A 16,261-nucleotide genomic window follows, 5' to 3' on the forward strand; every position below is an offset into this window, starting at 1 on the left:
CGGAAAAGTTCTTTAAAGTGATGAGCTTTATTTCATGCCAACGTTACTAATAGCCCTAATAGGACTCGATGTATTTCGTTTCTCACTTTAAAAGCCCAGTCACTCCTAGCTTACGTAATGGCAGATACCTTTCTTTCGACGGAAAGTTTACATAGAAAGCGAAGGTTTAATAATATTAATTTTATAGTTTATAATCTTGAGGCTACTGCTCATTCGAAATGTTCATTTTCAATAACTGAAATGGAAAAATGATATTCTGGGCACTCTAATTTTAAAGTTAGCTTTTACTGTCAAAATTAATCACAACTACCGAGTTGATTACATCGTCGATCGTAGTAGAAACCTGTCAAATTTATTTAATATTCTCTACAAAGGTTCAATTATGGTGATGGCTGTACTATTAGTAACAGGGAATTGGAATAAATCACAAAATTTCTAACAATATTTTATCTTTACTTTGCCATTTCATTGAATATCAGGTCAATGAAAACTAGACTTGTCAATCTATTTTACTTTTTTAATGTCTACTAATCGTATCGAAATGTCATCGATATCGAATACTATTTAAATCATTGTTCAATTAATACCTAAGTGTCACTAATAGTAAGTTCTTAATCCCTACAGCAGCTAACATATTTTAAAATAAAATGACAGAATAAAACTGACTGTCGAAAGAACATCCTTTTAATTATAGGAAGTTATTGACAATTTATAGTACATTCACTATAAATTCCTTTGAAAGCGTTAAAATTAGCTGTAGCAGCAGGATAAACTAATCTACCTTAATAAAGAATGTATTAGGCACAGTAAAACATCGATTTTAGTACTCGATTTTAAATGATCAAGAAAAGTATATAGATAAGCAGATATTGGCTTAATAGTTTTATGTAGTAAAAGTTGTCATATTAAAAGTATTCAAAAAGGTTTGATATCGATTATGTATGAAATTTTAAAAAGTTGGACATTTTCTTTCACATAATGAAATATACATATCCGGTAGAAGCTTCGACAAAGAATGATTTATGACGTAGTGAACAAATAAGTTGGTAAATAATTTATTTTCAAGTTAGCTAATTGATATTAGATTCCAATAGAGACAAAAAAGTTCTATAGTTCGAAAGATGAAAAATAAATAGAAAGATACTTGTGGCAATTTTAGATTCTTGTCATCTATAGGGATCATAAATTTTTCGTTGGTAATGATATTTATTTATTCGTCTTTAAAAATAACGAGAAATATTTTTACTCCAGATCCTAGTAACAACGGTCGTCCTTGTTGGAAAATAATTATTAGTTAAGGCAATAAGGATACTATCGATCCATCTTTCTCCCAGTTTTACTGTCATTACTCATCGTTACTATTAGAGAAATCATCGTTATATTGCATCTTATTCCACAAATTATGTTATCCTATTTCATCTTCATTAACTGGCCAACATTACTATTAAATGAAGCTTTTTGTCAAATTGCTATTAAATGATACCCCTTACTCTTAAACATGATAATCCATGCATTCCACTCTTAGAACTTCATCAATTTTGTGGTAAAGTTTCGCTGTTAATAAAATCCTGACATTGTTGCATTTCATGAAAAAGATTTGACCACCAACCAAATTAAAATTACTTTATGCTACTCATGGATTCTACCGAGGGACTAATACAACTGTTTTTCTTAACCAGTTTAACGATCATATCGTCTTACTACAATTCCTTTGACAAAGGCCTACTTTTGAAAGACAATAAAAACGTTGTATATTATGAAAGTTTTAAATTTCAATCTACACCGTTATTAGGAACTCCTAAATACGAGTAGTGGACTTGCTTGACTACTTTATAAGCTAATCAGAAGTAAAGATGATAGTTACAGTTATTAAGTGTTTGTACTTCTAGCTGCGATGATTTTTCTGTGTTAATTTGAGCATCGTTAAGAAAGGTTAGATTAAACTCCTTAAGAATACTCGTATAAATTATCTCTGTTTCAGTAATAGACAAGGTAATATCGATAATTTTGCTTTGATGTCAAATATTGATGATATTTTTCCTTTATATTTAGTACCTGACCTTTAGGACCCGCTAGACTTAGCGATTGGTGTTAATGTTGACTATGGAAGCTAACTAAATATCCAGAGACTATAATGCAACTATTAACTGCTACATTGATATTATTTATATTTTCAACACTTGGCCAAGGCCAGTGGTTGACAAACGACAGGTAGACGATTACTTATCTGTAACATAGAATCTTTTTTAAATCCTCAAAATTAGATCCGCTGCCTTTAATGGCTGTTTGTTAATAAAGTTGAAGGCTATATTATTATATGCTCTATTCCTAATCTTCTCTGAATAACTATGGTATTATTTGGCTACAGTAGAAATTTTTCCTGTAGAAAGATTTAAAAATAGTTTAGTGCAGTACGGTACCACACCAAGACTGGAGAATGAAGTACTAAAAATACTATCGCAATTTGCAAATTTCACAGTACTTCAAGATACAGTAATTGTGAAGCTTCTGTCTTCTCATGTTAATTTCAGTTAGAAGAAAGATTAAATACGGATTATTTATACTAAAAAATTAAAGGATACATTTTTCGTATTAAATACATGCTGCAAATACTTCTTGCTCCAGTCAATGATAGCTAAAACAGTGATAGTAAATTTTCTTTAAATATTTCATTTTTCTTTTCTCTGATATAAATTAACAAAATCTCTTAATTTCTGCAATTTCAAAATTAGCTCACGATACAAATACCTTAGAGATCAATTTGTAACCTATCTTTTGCCTTTATTTCTCAACGAAAGGGTCGAAATTTGGGCTTTAAAATTAAGTACAGAATTATACACCCTTTCTGAGTCCCTAACAACGGTTGAAAATATCGTCCAGGTATGCAAATAAATTATGATTTTTAAATAAAAATTGACATTAGATATCAATTGATAGCTATTGCATGAATAAAATTCTAAATATCATAAGGTATCAATATTTTGGAAAGAAAGTAGATAGTTTAAAGTATCATAACTTTACGTAAAATCAATCTATCACTTTAGGATTTTTTTTAACACGTTTAATATATTAGTCAAAGAGTTAGTCATTTTTAGAGACAACCTATTACAGTTTCTTGATAACATAAAAATTTTAATAGTCCAATTCGGCAGCAGTTATTAGTGTAAAACTTGGACATATTTCAATAAGATATTCCAAATTAGATAGCAGGATTAAATAAATTAAGTTGCAGCATTGAGAGGTATTACGATTCTGTAAATAAAGCAAGTAGCCTAAGGAACCCTAACTCTACGTGAAGTCTATAATTATTTTAGAATCTTTTGAAAACATTTAAAACATTAGCAAAAGATGTAAGCACTTATAGAGACAGCCTATTGCAGTTTTCCGATGACTCTAACATTTTAAAAATCCAATTCGACAGCAGGTGCAATTAAAACATTTTTACTCTGTGTAAAAAAATTAGGGAGCGAATATCGACATTGCAAATGATATAGCAGGATACCATCTCACGTTACCCAATTGGTAGAATTAGTACAGTCTTAGAATAGATATCAAAAAGACTGCTGTATTTGTAGATTTTGCATAATCTATTTCTAAGAAAATAAATTACAGTAGCTGAATAGAATTAATGGAATTCTCTCACTATTCAAAAAGGGAAGGCGGTGTCTAGATATATGTTATTGGGTTATCATTAAATTAAAATTTATTTACATGGTAAGACGGATTCTGAAACAAATATCTTCAGTATGATTGTGCATAACTAAGATAATGAAGGAATAAATAGTGCAAGTTTAGGAGAAATGTATCTATCCTGTCTGCATATATACTGTAAAAAGTATATGCTTTACCTATTCAGTTCTTGAGCATTTTTGATTTCTATTTCCATTGATGAACGATTTAATACAGCTCTATACACTAATTTCTTTGGCTTTTGTTTCAATTTTCTTAACTACATCGGTACTAACTAACTAATAGAATGATTAGCTGCTATAGTGTTATATGCAAAGGCAACAATGATACTACCTAATCCTAACTTCGTGTTAGATGCAATAAATAATTACAGTCATCCATCGCCAGAGATAATAATATCTAATGATGGAGTTCAGTATTCGAGCAAAATTATTTAAAATCTGCAAGTGTTACTAAGTAACAGAGAATAAAATATATTATACAAGCCTTCCATTTTCATAAGTATTGATAATTTATAAGGAAAAGTTTAATTTTGTAGAAATTTTTCACTTACAGAAAATATGAACATGAATTAGTTAACGATTTTGACTTTGAATTGCACTAGGCTTATGAGGCAAGGAACGTCAGCGCTGTTTCTTTGAATGCCAGTGATATTGCATCTCAATTTCGACAACGTTTAGGTGGCTTATTAAGCAATAAAGTGGATGCGTTAGACGTAAGTTATTCATTAGTAAATAATAAAGAAATAATGATATATAATTAACAGCTATCAAGAAAATGGGTTTTAACTTGTAATTCTATATCTAACTAATCGCTAGCTGTCACACTACTAATATTTCATAAGCTTAGAAGTTTAGAAATAATTTCAAGTCAATCTCATTGTCAAGTTATTCCTATTCGTTTTTATGTCTTATCTTAAGATTATTGAATCAATTTTTTTTAATTCATCTTAGTACAATTTATCATTTTAGTATGATTTCCTAATCAGCTAAATTTTACTTTTCGATATAACATAACTTTAGGAATTAATTAATGTAGCCGAAAAAGCATATAGTGATTACAAATACAATGATTCATTGAAACCGGGAGATGTACAGGTAATTACGGCAATACTTTCTTTTACCTACGCAAATAATTCTGATTACTTATCTAAAATTATCTATGATATAATACTCTACTACCCTTGCCTATTATGCAGTCAAATAATTAAAAGGCGCTGATGTAACCTTCAAATTTATTGTAGACTAGCTGTTTAAATAAACTCACTAAAAAATTACAATTCAGTAGAATTTTCAAATTTAAAACGGTGTGTTACTAGACCAAAAATTAAACTGATATAAAATTCGCATCAATAAGTATTCTTAACGCAGAAATCTAAATGTTCATTCTGTCCATGTAGCCATCATACTTGCATAAAAATTTTAAACCCATATAAGCTTTAATTTTTTTCCCCATCTGATTATGTTTCCATCCGATTATAGTGGTATAATGCCAAGAAAATTCAGCTTAATAGCACTGATCCTGTATTTATATGCAATGATCGTTTCCAACGTAGCGTTAATGCCAACATTAGTGCAATCCAAGTTCCAACCAATGTCTACGACGGCGGTAAGCAATTCACTAACATAATAACAGTTTTAAGAGTAGTGTAAGCGTAAATAGTACATTTTGTAGTATTTTATATACCAGAATTACTGTACTTCTTGTCGCATAGCTTAACAAAGCTCTCAATTAAGATATTGATGTTGTTTCAAGAAATCATTCGATCAAGTGCACTTTGATATGATGAATGGCAACATGTTAATGTCGTATTCACTTAAATAAATGATGTCTAGGCGTGAACGTATTAAATGCAATCGAATGGTCAAACGCTGTTGATGCACAGTTTAATAAAAATTATTACTCGGATAAAACAATCAAGTGGCAATACTTTGGTAGTGCTACTGGTTTCTTTCGATTGCACCCAGGTCAGCATCCATCTAGTTTGGCGTACTAATTTCCGTTTTGAAAGAAATTGATATCACGTTTAAACCATCATTATGCTATAGGAGCCATTTGGAGAGATTATAACTCCAACGGACAAGACTTATACGATTGCCGGAAAAGGCCATGGTAAGCTATAGCTTTCTGATTTCAAAATGAACACTCTAATCTGAGCCATAAGGAAATATTGTTAATTAATCTACTATTGTTATATCACTTACGCTCAAATTACCAATATCAGATGGATGATCTGAAGTTCAATTTTAATACTAAATTTCAAGCTATAAAACATTTTTTTTTAATAGGTACATTAGCAGCTCAAGCACGGCAAAAGACGTAGTCATTTTACTAGATGTGTAAGTAGGACAGCAAATTACTGATTTATATATACTGTACTATTGTAAAACTAATTAACACAGAAACTAAAATGATTGTTATCGGAATGACTGTGTGGGATTATATGCCGTAATATAGGAGTGGCAGTATGCACGGAATGCCGTTGGATATTGCTAAAATAAGCATACAGAGCTTAATTCGAACGTTTGGAGAAAATGATTTCTTAAACATTGTCTTCGTAAGTTGAATTATAGAATTAAAATTTGATGTTTACGCAAGTGTCAAATTGGATCAAGTTTTTGATTCTGATTTTGGAGTATTAATCGCTAATTATAAAGGCTGCATATTTCGGACAAGCGGTAAATGTAATAGTATTAAAGAGGATTATAAATTGATGTGATTTTAGCTTAATCGAATGCGTTTAATCATTAAGTAAAATAATTTACTGGTTGCTTTTTTAAATTATGCTGTAGCTATGGCTTAAAAAAATTCTTTCATCATAGAACAGATTAGCATTATTCATAGTCCACCGGATTTATTTTATGAGAAAATATACTGTACATAATTAATTATATCTCCTTTCTGAGAATTATATATTACCACTTTTATTCGATCGGATCACCAATCCCGCAGAATATTGGAAAATATACATATTTATGCTTCCTTTCTCAAATTTCTTGTAACAAGTAGCCTTGTCTCTTTTCCGATATTTTACAGTTTAACAAAGACATTAATTTGTCCATTCCGTGCTTTAAAGATGTTGTGCAAACTTCTGAATCTCACAAATACGTAAGTTTATACTTGAAAGTCAGCGATGATGCTAAAATAAGATGCTAGTATTGCCTATGTAATCGATATCAATGATAGCAAAAATATACCGAGAATGAGTTTACATTTAAAGCCGACAAGCGAAATGAATCTACGTCGTCAATAAAGACTTACATTTGCAGAATAACTATTTCGCTATGAAACACTCTCATTACAATTTTCTTGGCCGCCATCAGAGCTGTTATAATACCCGCTATAACTTGATACATATCACCTGATCATTTAGAAGTTTTTGAATTCTAACTCTATTTGAGAAAGTAATTTATCCTTAATCCAATTAGGTTTTCGGTAGAGCATTGGCAGCAAATATTCTAGACGGTGGCATAGCTGATTTTAGTAAAGCATATGACTATGCTTTTCAAATGTTACAAAGGGTAATTTAACTTCTGCAGTAAGATATTTAATCACGGCTGAGTTGTATGTATAATAAGTGTACTCTGCAATTAGAGCTTATAACTGACTTATTATTACAAAAATTGGGAATCTGTACCTTCTCAGCTTTGTACTTTATTTATGATTCTATTTTATTCCAATATCATATTATGATTGCTAATTATTTTACTTATTAGTTGCTTTTGCAGAGTGTGATTAGTTACAGTTAACATCACGTAGCTTAATGTCTTATTTGTCATATGGAAAGCATTTCACTGAAATAGTGGTTATTGTATTAATTCTAGAGCAATTCAAATGTTGTCATAAAAATATCTTTAAAAATTTCCGTTCATAATCTTTATACTGCAGTCGAGGTCAAAACAGGAACAAAAACGATGCCACCAACTCATCATGGTGTTTTCTGACGGAACAGAAGAGAGGCCAAAAGCTGTATTTGATAAATATAATGCTGATAAACAGGTTACTGTACATTAATGAAATCAATATATTTGCCGTATATAGCTTCTACTTTGATCGCACGATTAATTTTCTCATATGCTATAGTAGTCTAATGAAGATTCTTGCTAATAAAATGCTTTGAAAACATTTTTGATTAAAACATTCTTTTCTGCTTTAGATCAGTGTCATTACTTATGGAATAGGCACAGTTACGTCACGTTTTGAAGCTTTACGCTGGATGGCCTGCTATAACAAAGGTATTCGTTATAACTCTTCAATATGATAGCTCTTTTACCCTTTATACGTGGTTAAAATAATGTCAGTGACAGCTTTCGATGTCCTATCAATCTAATTACGTAATAATTATTCAGGCAAGTTCATTCGAATCTCAAACGTTGGAGCTATTCCGGATAACATTCAGGTTTTTAATGGCTTATATTATTTATCCATTATTATTATTACTTTTCATGTAATACTTATACAGTGTTGAATAATTGCAAAAGAAAATGATATTAGTACATTATATATCGATATAGATGTAGAAAAATTACCCTTTTGGCCTTCCGTACGTAGTTATTTAATTTCTGCATCGATATTGACTGTATCTCTTCATTCACTTTCAACTTAGAAATATTTAACAATTTTAAGTAATCCAACAGCTTTAACGAAGGAAAATTATTTCACATGGAGTCCTGTCTATACCGACGTTTCTGTATGTTTATTATCAATTAATAAAGAGATAGTTTCTCCTATAAGTCATAAATATCTCATCAGTCAAAAAGGTCTAATTACATTATTAATACTTGTTGTCAATGCTATTCTAATAGGGACTTGGGTTACTAACAACCGTAGCAGCTCCTGTTTTCTTTCGACCGAATGTCTCAACGGTATTTTTAAATTTTGATTTAATAGGCCAGTGTATCGATTTACTGTCTAGGCTATAAACCTAAACTTCTTCACAGCCTTTTAATAACACAGCCTATGATAGTAAATAGTAGAGTTTTTACCTTAAACGCTATATAATCTATGCTTAACGGATTTTCTTAACCACTCATTTAGTATAACCAATCCGAGAATTACTTACTCGGAGTGATGGGATCCGATGTGCCCTTACGTGATGTTAATGCTACTATACCATATAATTTGGTAAATTATCGCATATTTAATTCAACTAGTGCTCAAAGTATCGCTTATTTTGATAGATTTACCAGATTTGATGAATAATTCAACTTATAATATTAAATTAGCTGGGTTCTAATAGTTACTGCTTTGGAGTTGATAATAACGGGCGCATATTCTTTCATCCCATTATTGGTGAACAGGTAAAGTATTCTTGAAATAAGACTCAAAGGAAATGATTGCATTGTTAGCTTGCGATATTTAAGCTCTTCATGTACACTAATTATATAAAACATCTAATCTCTGTCAAAATTTATGCAATTAAATCGAATTAGAGAGGCTACTTAAGCGATCCTCCTGATTTGCAAATGCATGATTTAGAAATTGTTCATGGAAACATTTTGGTAAATCAGCTAATGCTTTGTATTGATAGAATGTGTGTAGTCTAAGAATTGGTATCATAGATATGATATAAATTCCCGTATATCTACTTTCTAACTTTTTTCTAATATTCAAATACCAACTAGGTCCAGAATGTTACTGCAGGCGGTAAAGTAGTGGAGTTTAAAATTCGATATAACGAACAGGTTAGACGAGCAATTATTACAAACAGAAATTATAAATAAGATAGCAATAACTTCTACTATTAGTTGAGAATAAAATATTAATCGACATTACTACTAAATTATTCATTATAGCTACGTAAGAATATGCTTTCAAGATTAACTGGTATGATGTATGTGACGACTACTGTCCACTTATCTAACAGTGTAAGAAATAGCAAACTAGTGAAATAATTAAGTGTGCTATAGGCTATATATTTTGGCATTAATTTGCCTACTTGTTTTATTTACATTGAAATAGAAACGTGTTATGTACATGGAAAGGCAATATCATTATGGTCCGGTCTTGAATGATTCATTTAGGTAAATTTATCAGCAAAGATATTCAGTTACTGATATTGCTGTGTTACGAAATTTACTCCGGTAATTAAGTAATATGAAGTAGTTAAAATCGGTATTAGCATCCTTATGTTATGGGCTTAAGCAATTCTTATATTTTCGATGTCAGTTACAATTATCACATTTTTTTTCTGAGCCATTAAAGTCTTGAATTGGCAGTATGCACTTGATGCAATTATATTTAGAAAGGCGAACGGGTCATTAAATTGTATTCATATTATGAACGTTAATATGATCAGATTTTTTTCAACTATGTTACGAGTTAAGAGTTTATTCATTGTTCTATTCTGTATATATATGGATACACATTGGAAGTTATTCGTATCAATAATGATTGATATACGTATATTTTCTACTAATTCTTATATATGTAGTTCATATACAGAAAGATAATTAAACGAAAGTATAAGTTTAAATAACATAAGCGAATACTACAATTATTTGAGCATGTTTGGGCCTAAGTATCATTTTGACCAAATTCTGTTTAGCATTAGCAGTTAAATTTAAATGTGCATAGAAGATTTATTAGTCTTAATACCAATTACAGTAGTTGATATCTATCATTTAATCTATGCAAAGTATTCCTTCTGGGCAGTGCGCTAATTTCTTTTTCTCAGCGATATTAATTAAAATGAACCTAAATTACTGGTATTCTTCTAGTTTCGGTACTGTTCTACCTAAAGAAGGCTGCTTTAACTTTGAAACTGCTCTCACTAATCAAGAGAAAACAGAAGGTTGGAATAATATGTTGTGCAAATAGTCACGGAAAAAAAGCATAATTAACGTGTATTAATGGACAATTTTTATCTTTCTTCCTTGTCTCTCCTTTATTTGACATAGGTTTAGCTTTGTTAAATAGCAGGACGCGGTCTCCACTCTTTCTACAAATCTGGTACAATAATTTTTTTCAAATTTTGAGACGACTAGTATTTTAGCCCATTAACTATGATCTAATTTTCACTCATTTAAAGCTGATTAATTTCTTCATTTATATAGGCGCTATTGTAGTTTATACAGCCAAGATGAAAGTGATATTTTGTTTGTGCAACGACCTACCCTAGAAATTAGTAATATTAGCGGCATCATTAATAGAATAAGCGAGCTGGTCTTTTCTCCTAATAATGCCGGATTTGATGAATGTAATTATGATTACAAATTAAATAGAACAAAGATGAATACTTCTTGGGATATAGCTGTCATAAGTAGTTCAATTGTCTTAACGAGTCTATTGCAAATTTGAAACTAGCATTAATTTAATAGGCCACTGTTAAGATGGACAGTAATTTTTATAATAGGAAACCTATTTTACCGTCTTAAGTAGACGAGCATGAATACCTGTATTCAAATAGTCAATTACATTAATGAATTTATCGCTTACGCACTCGTATAGGTTCGAAAGATCTTGCAAATCGGCTCGTTTTGGATGCAATTATACTACAGCAACTAGAAGATTATTGGACTAAAATAGCTAGAGAACATGCTAAAAGGTTGCGATTATTCCTTGCATTGTCTTGCAATACCAATATTTAATCTGTATATATATAGTCCATAATTCCATAATTCCGGCTGAATTTTATCATCATGATTAATATCTTAATTACGATGTAGAAACTACATTTTTCGAACATTTTATGGCTCAAGCAGTGGACTAACTAAACTTTACCAAGGAGGGTAAGATTTTCTATTCACAACATTACATTCTCATTAATCCGTAGGATGCACTAGAGTAGATACTATAAATGAATAAAACAAGTGAAGTGCTTATCGATATTAAATCAATTCTGCAGATCATTTCAGTGCAAGGAGAGCCTATCTGGTGATTGTGCCATTAGGTAAATTAGAAATAGCATAATGAAAAATCTTCTCGGCTTTAAATGAACTCATTACTTGAAAATAAAAATTACTGATATCTAGAATACAAACAATCGAATTAGACTGATTAACGGCTGATGAATATTTTCTGGCCTAGGAATATGTTCATTCCAATATATTCACTAGTATTAAGTAGGATATTATATAACATACAAACTATCAAGGCGTTGCTCTATTTATTTCTAGTGAAGTCCCAAGTATCCCTAAGAATACCATTATGGCTGATTATTATCGTTTGGCAGTAGCTCAAATTAATGCTAATTCATTCGTCTATTTGGCCAATTTAGGTAAAATTTACTATAGCTGTTAAATAAAAATAGCATTATTCAATAATAAATGAACTTTTGTAATTGATTAAAAAATTAAAAGTAGTGCTATCTTCCCGTAAACAAACATTATATTCGTATAGTTTTATTTTGAGATTGATTAGTATATCCTTATTTCTTCATAAAATTCTTGACTTATAAGTACATACATAAAGTATATATGCATATATCTAGGTTTTAGAAAATAGAATTAGCTATAAGTACGATGCCAGAAAAAAATGTACGATTACTAAAATGTTACTTCACATGCTTTAAAAAATCTCCGTGATTTAAATAAAATTTATGCCTTAAGCGATAGTGAATACTTTCGACTACGGCATTATCTAATATATATCTTCTAATTTTTTAACAGATCGAAGTAGTCTGTCTGTTGCATCTATTGAAGTAGTCAAAGCCATTTCTTTGGAAGAGGATGCAAATGTTGGAGGTGCGTAAAACTAGCTAAAGTAGAGATGAATTGATATTAATTAATTTCAAAGAGCTTATAGTTTAAATATCGCTATTTTAGACGCTTAAGAAAATTTTAATTTTGCTTTTCCTTTAGTCGTTGGGTTTCAAATGAATTCGGTCTTGCTATTCCAAATATTAATAGAGGTTATTCCGGAATGTATTACCAATAACGTAAGCTGAATTATATTATTTACTTTATTAAGCTCAACTTTTACCATTGATAACTTATCGTGTTGATCCTTTAAAGCATTCATTATTGTCTAAGTTTAATCTAAGTTATTACTAGATACTCACATTTTTAGCGCAATACCAGTAAATATGAATATTTGCTAACAGCAATTGTAAACGTAAACATTTACATGGCCCATAAATGTTATTAGAATGAATAATAATATAGATTTCATTTCCAATTGTAATATTTTCTTGAGAGTTTTATATTGTTAATATTATCCTCGTATATTTCATTTACGCATATCTTATCAATTTCTACTTCTGATTTCGGTAAATTAACAACTCTCTCCTTTTTTTACCTCTGATTTCTAGAGTCTACGCTGTTATATCCTGGATCGTAATGGCTACGTTGTTATGTTTGCTCGGAAACGTATGGCATTTCATTCACATAAAGTTCAAATACCCGTAAGTAAACAAACCTACGACGCTAATCTAATTTAGTTATTAATTTCGAGATGTTTGGGATCGTTTATAATATATTTAAGTAGTTGCTATCATTTATTTCATGGTATGCTCCATTACAATTCATAAACCGCAAATACGAGAACTACATTATCATGCTCTTAATCATCATTAGGTGCGCGAAGGGAAATTTGTAGGAGTTTATGAACCAGCAGTTGTTACAAGTTTGATTGATAAGAAAATAATGACAAGGTTTGTTAACTTGTCTAATAATTTGGTAGCTACATGAACTTATATGCTACATTTGTTAATATGGGTGTATCTTAACCTTTTAGTTTTATGAATTTTATGCCAATCTACTATTTAACAACATCTAACGTTTGTTACATATACTAATATACTTGAAGATTTATTTTAACCTTAAAGTTGATTAGTATACATGCAGTAAAAAGAGAATAATGCATACGATAATTCCTAGTATATCTTCTGTAGAGATTTGAAATATCGACAAAAAAATTGCTATGAAAATTAATATTTTCAAGATAAATTCCCGAATCATTAGCTATACGTAATAAAAAAAGTTTGCCTCATTTAATATCTCTGCTGTATAACTGAATCTTATCTTTATGTAACTAGAGAGGAATTTGTGACATATAACCAGCTATGTAATGGGCAAAAACCAGTCAATACTTATACGATAGCAAGCAGCGCCAGTCAAATACTAACGGTAAGTTTCATCTAATCCTTTTAGAAATTATTTTTCCAAGTTTTTTATTTCTACACTGAAAGTTTTGACATATAATGCATTATATTCACAGCCATTTCGATTGTCGTTCAAAATTCTAATGGGATGGCTAGCACAGCTATCAACGTAAGTTAATCTCCATAAATTGGAATAAAAAGACAATCTGTTATTCGCAAAGCTTCAAATAACTATTATTCAAATCTCTAGGACCATAATTCATTTGGCTGGTGTTTTTCAGTACTGGATCTCAAGTACTTCAGGTAAGTTGTATTTTATATTACCCTAGAAGTAGGATAATTTTCTATTAACTTTGACCAATGAAGCGCATCTGCTGTACACTATATATTATTAGGTGTTTGTGATGCTCCACAATCGAAGAATACATCCATCTACACTTGTGCTTTACTTAATAATCTATATATTATCAATCAAAATACTACGACACACAATGGTTAGTAAGTTATGGGTGTTAGTTTCAGTACTAATGTCTAATAAGTAGGCTTTTACGGACTAATTTAACTTATAATTCTTCTGCTTCAGGCACTGGCATATGCTCATCATGTTCTAGGTAAGATTATACTCTAGTAATCTTTTAGTCAAATTTTCACTTACTGTAAATACTTAAACTGGCAACAGATGATTTATATGTCCATTATATCTTAAAATTAGATATAATTTTAAGATTTGCAAACTATACCGTGCAAGTAGTAAAAAATGCCGAGGGTCTAATAGTATACATTATATCGGAATTGTAGTAATCATCATTACTGTTTTGCGCTAGGATAGTTTCGGAATATGGACCTTTAATTGATGTATATCACAAAAAACCCATATTATTAGATCTATATTTAAATAAAATTCTACTAATGAAATTGCATGTAATTTACACTAGACCATATGTCATCAGCTCAATACCGGATAGCAACCTGTACCTGTTAGTTATTAATGACACAGAAACGTGCAATTGTCAGCCAATTGCATTGGAATCTAAACAAAATATCCTTTTATTACTAATGTGGCTTATCGGTGATATCAATTATATCGATTCATAAAAATTCTTTGATAGTTTCACTAGCTATAATTTGGAAACAGTGGGCTAACAACTATATAATTAGATTATGATCTTTAACTTAGTGTCACTTTTCTTCGATCATTGTCAACAGTTACATTTATTCAGAAAGGAACCTTCATATTGTTCAAAAGTTGCTACGGTATACTGTCTTGAAAGAATAAGGCGTTAATAGCGATCTGATATACATTTTTTTACCTTTAATATACTAAACACTCACTTTTATTACCATTTTTTGCCTTATTTATAGGAATCGCTAGCAACTGCGCAAGTATGCAATAAAGCAGTAACATCGGCCTCTATCAATATTATCTCAATTTTATTAGCCATTCTCGTACAGCAGATGATGAACTAACCGAATCGAATGTTATCATGTCTGTATCAATACCTTTGCTATCGCTTCCGAATGGAAATCATTTATTCTTTATAAATTAACCACAGCAGCGCCTATTTAGTATCGCTGATACAGTATAGCATAATTTTCATATTCAATCTTATAAGATATTCATGTTATTCTACCATTTGTAAAAACTTGCAACCATTTCATTGCATAAACTTATTTAATATTGTCATAAATTTATCCTGTAGACAGATTTTGTAAATTTTATACTCTTAAATATTTCAATCAATTTTTTTACAGTGCAGATCATACATGATTTAATCATTAATTTAGAGTTAAAATAAAACTATGTCTTTTGGCCAACAAAAGTAGAGGAATACTGTTCTGGCCTGTAACTTGGGAATTCATAATTCTATATTTGATACCATTTACTAGCAATACTTTGACACTTTAATTAATTACTAGCCATATTTATACAATTACAAAATTTGTATTATTTATAGTTGGCTATATAATAATTTTAATCCATAAACTGTATTAATGCTTTTAACAACTATTAGTACTGAGTAATAAATTGTATTGTATTCCTGTATCTTAAATGCAGTTGCGGCCTGACGATTACTAAATTACTACAACAGGATAGGAAAGACAATTTGTCTCAAATGTATAAGATCAAAAGCTAACTTTATTTGAAAATAAGCTTATTTGTATACTATATGACACCGTACGAGATACATCAGTAAAATAGTTGTATAATATAATTATTATCTAGATATGGTAGTGATCAGTATATGCTATTTAATTTTAAAACGACAAGTCTCATATTATACATTACTAGTAGAATTTGAACGGGAATTAAATGTTACACCAAACGTATGCTTAACATTTGAGAGTGAGACTTTAATTTTACGATAGATGCCATGTTGTAACAGTCTTCTTTCATCACTTATACAATCCAAGAAGGGTATACTTAAATGGTTTCTAGATTGCAATTGTGAACCGAGACATTACAGTAACTTTGTTACATTATTAATGCTTGCGACATTCATAGGTAAAAAGTAACAGCTATACAAATGT

The 16,261-nt window shown here is 30.1% G+C and overlaps 1 protein-coding gene across 1 annotated transcript; it reads left to right on the plus strand.

Annotated features, from left to right (window-relative positions):
* Nucleotides 1-2,134: 2,134 nt before the first annotated feature.
* TRIADDRAFT_56917 (uncharacterized protein) lies at nucleotides 2,135-15,104 on the plus strand (the record flags this gene model as incomplete). Its single annotated transcript, XM_002112625.1, has 39 exons — nucleotides 2,135-2,211; nucleotides 2,799-2,880; nucleotides 4,295-4,405; nucleotides 4,713-4,787; nucleotides 5,172-5,298; nucleotides 5,526-5,657; nucleotides 5,739-5,802; nucleotides 5,979-6,029; nucleotides 6,148-6,247; nucleotides 6,727-6,798; nucleotides 7,119-7,211; nucleotides 7,579-7,689; nucleotides 7,847-7,925; nucleotides 8,040-8,089; nucleotides 8,297-8,380; nucleotides 8,496-8,555; nucleotides 8,728-8,814; nucleotides 8,916-8,990; nucleotides 9,123-9,191; nucleotides 9,315-9,374; nucleotides 9,486-9,557; nucleotides 9,652-9,713; nucleotides 10,410-10,483; nucleotides 10,590-10,641; nucleotides 10,746-10,888; nucleotides 11,140-11,236; nucleotides 11,358-11,420; nucleotides 11,537-11,581; nucleotides 11,808-11,908; nucleotides 12,300-12,374; nucleotides 12,492-12,568; nucleotides 12,941-13,033; nucleotides 13,206-13,282; nucleotides 13,667-13,757; nucleotides 13,849-13,901; nucleotides 13,983-14,035; nucleotides 14,128-14,226; nucleotides 14,316-14,343; nucleotides 15,095-15,104. The coding sequence occupies 39 exons, from the start codon at nucleotides 2,135-2,137 to the stop codon at nucleotides 15,102-15,104; spliced, it is 3,024 nt and encodes a 1,007-aa protein (XP_002112661.1).
* Nucleotides 15,105-16,261: the final 1,157 nt, after the last annotated feature.

The sequence above is a fragment of the Trichoplax adhaerens genome, genomic scaffold (genome assembly GCF_000150275.1).
Source record: "Trichoplax adhaerens TRIADscaffold_5 genomic scaffold, whole genome shotgun sequence".
NCBI lineage: Eukaryota > Metazoa > Placozoa > Uniplacotomia > Trichoplacea > Trichoplacidae > Trichoplax > Trichoplax adhaerens.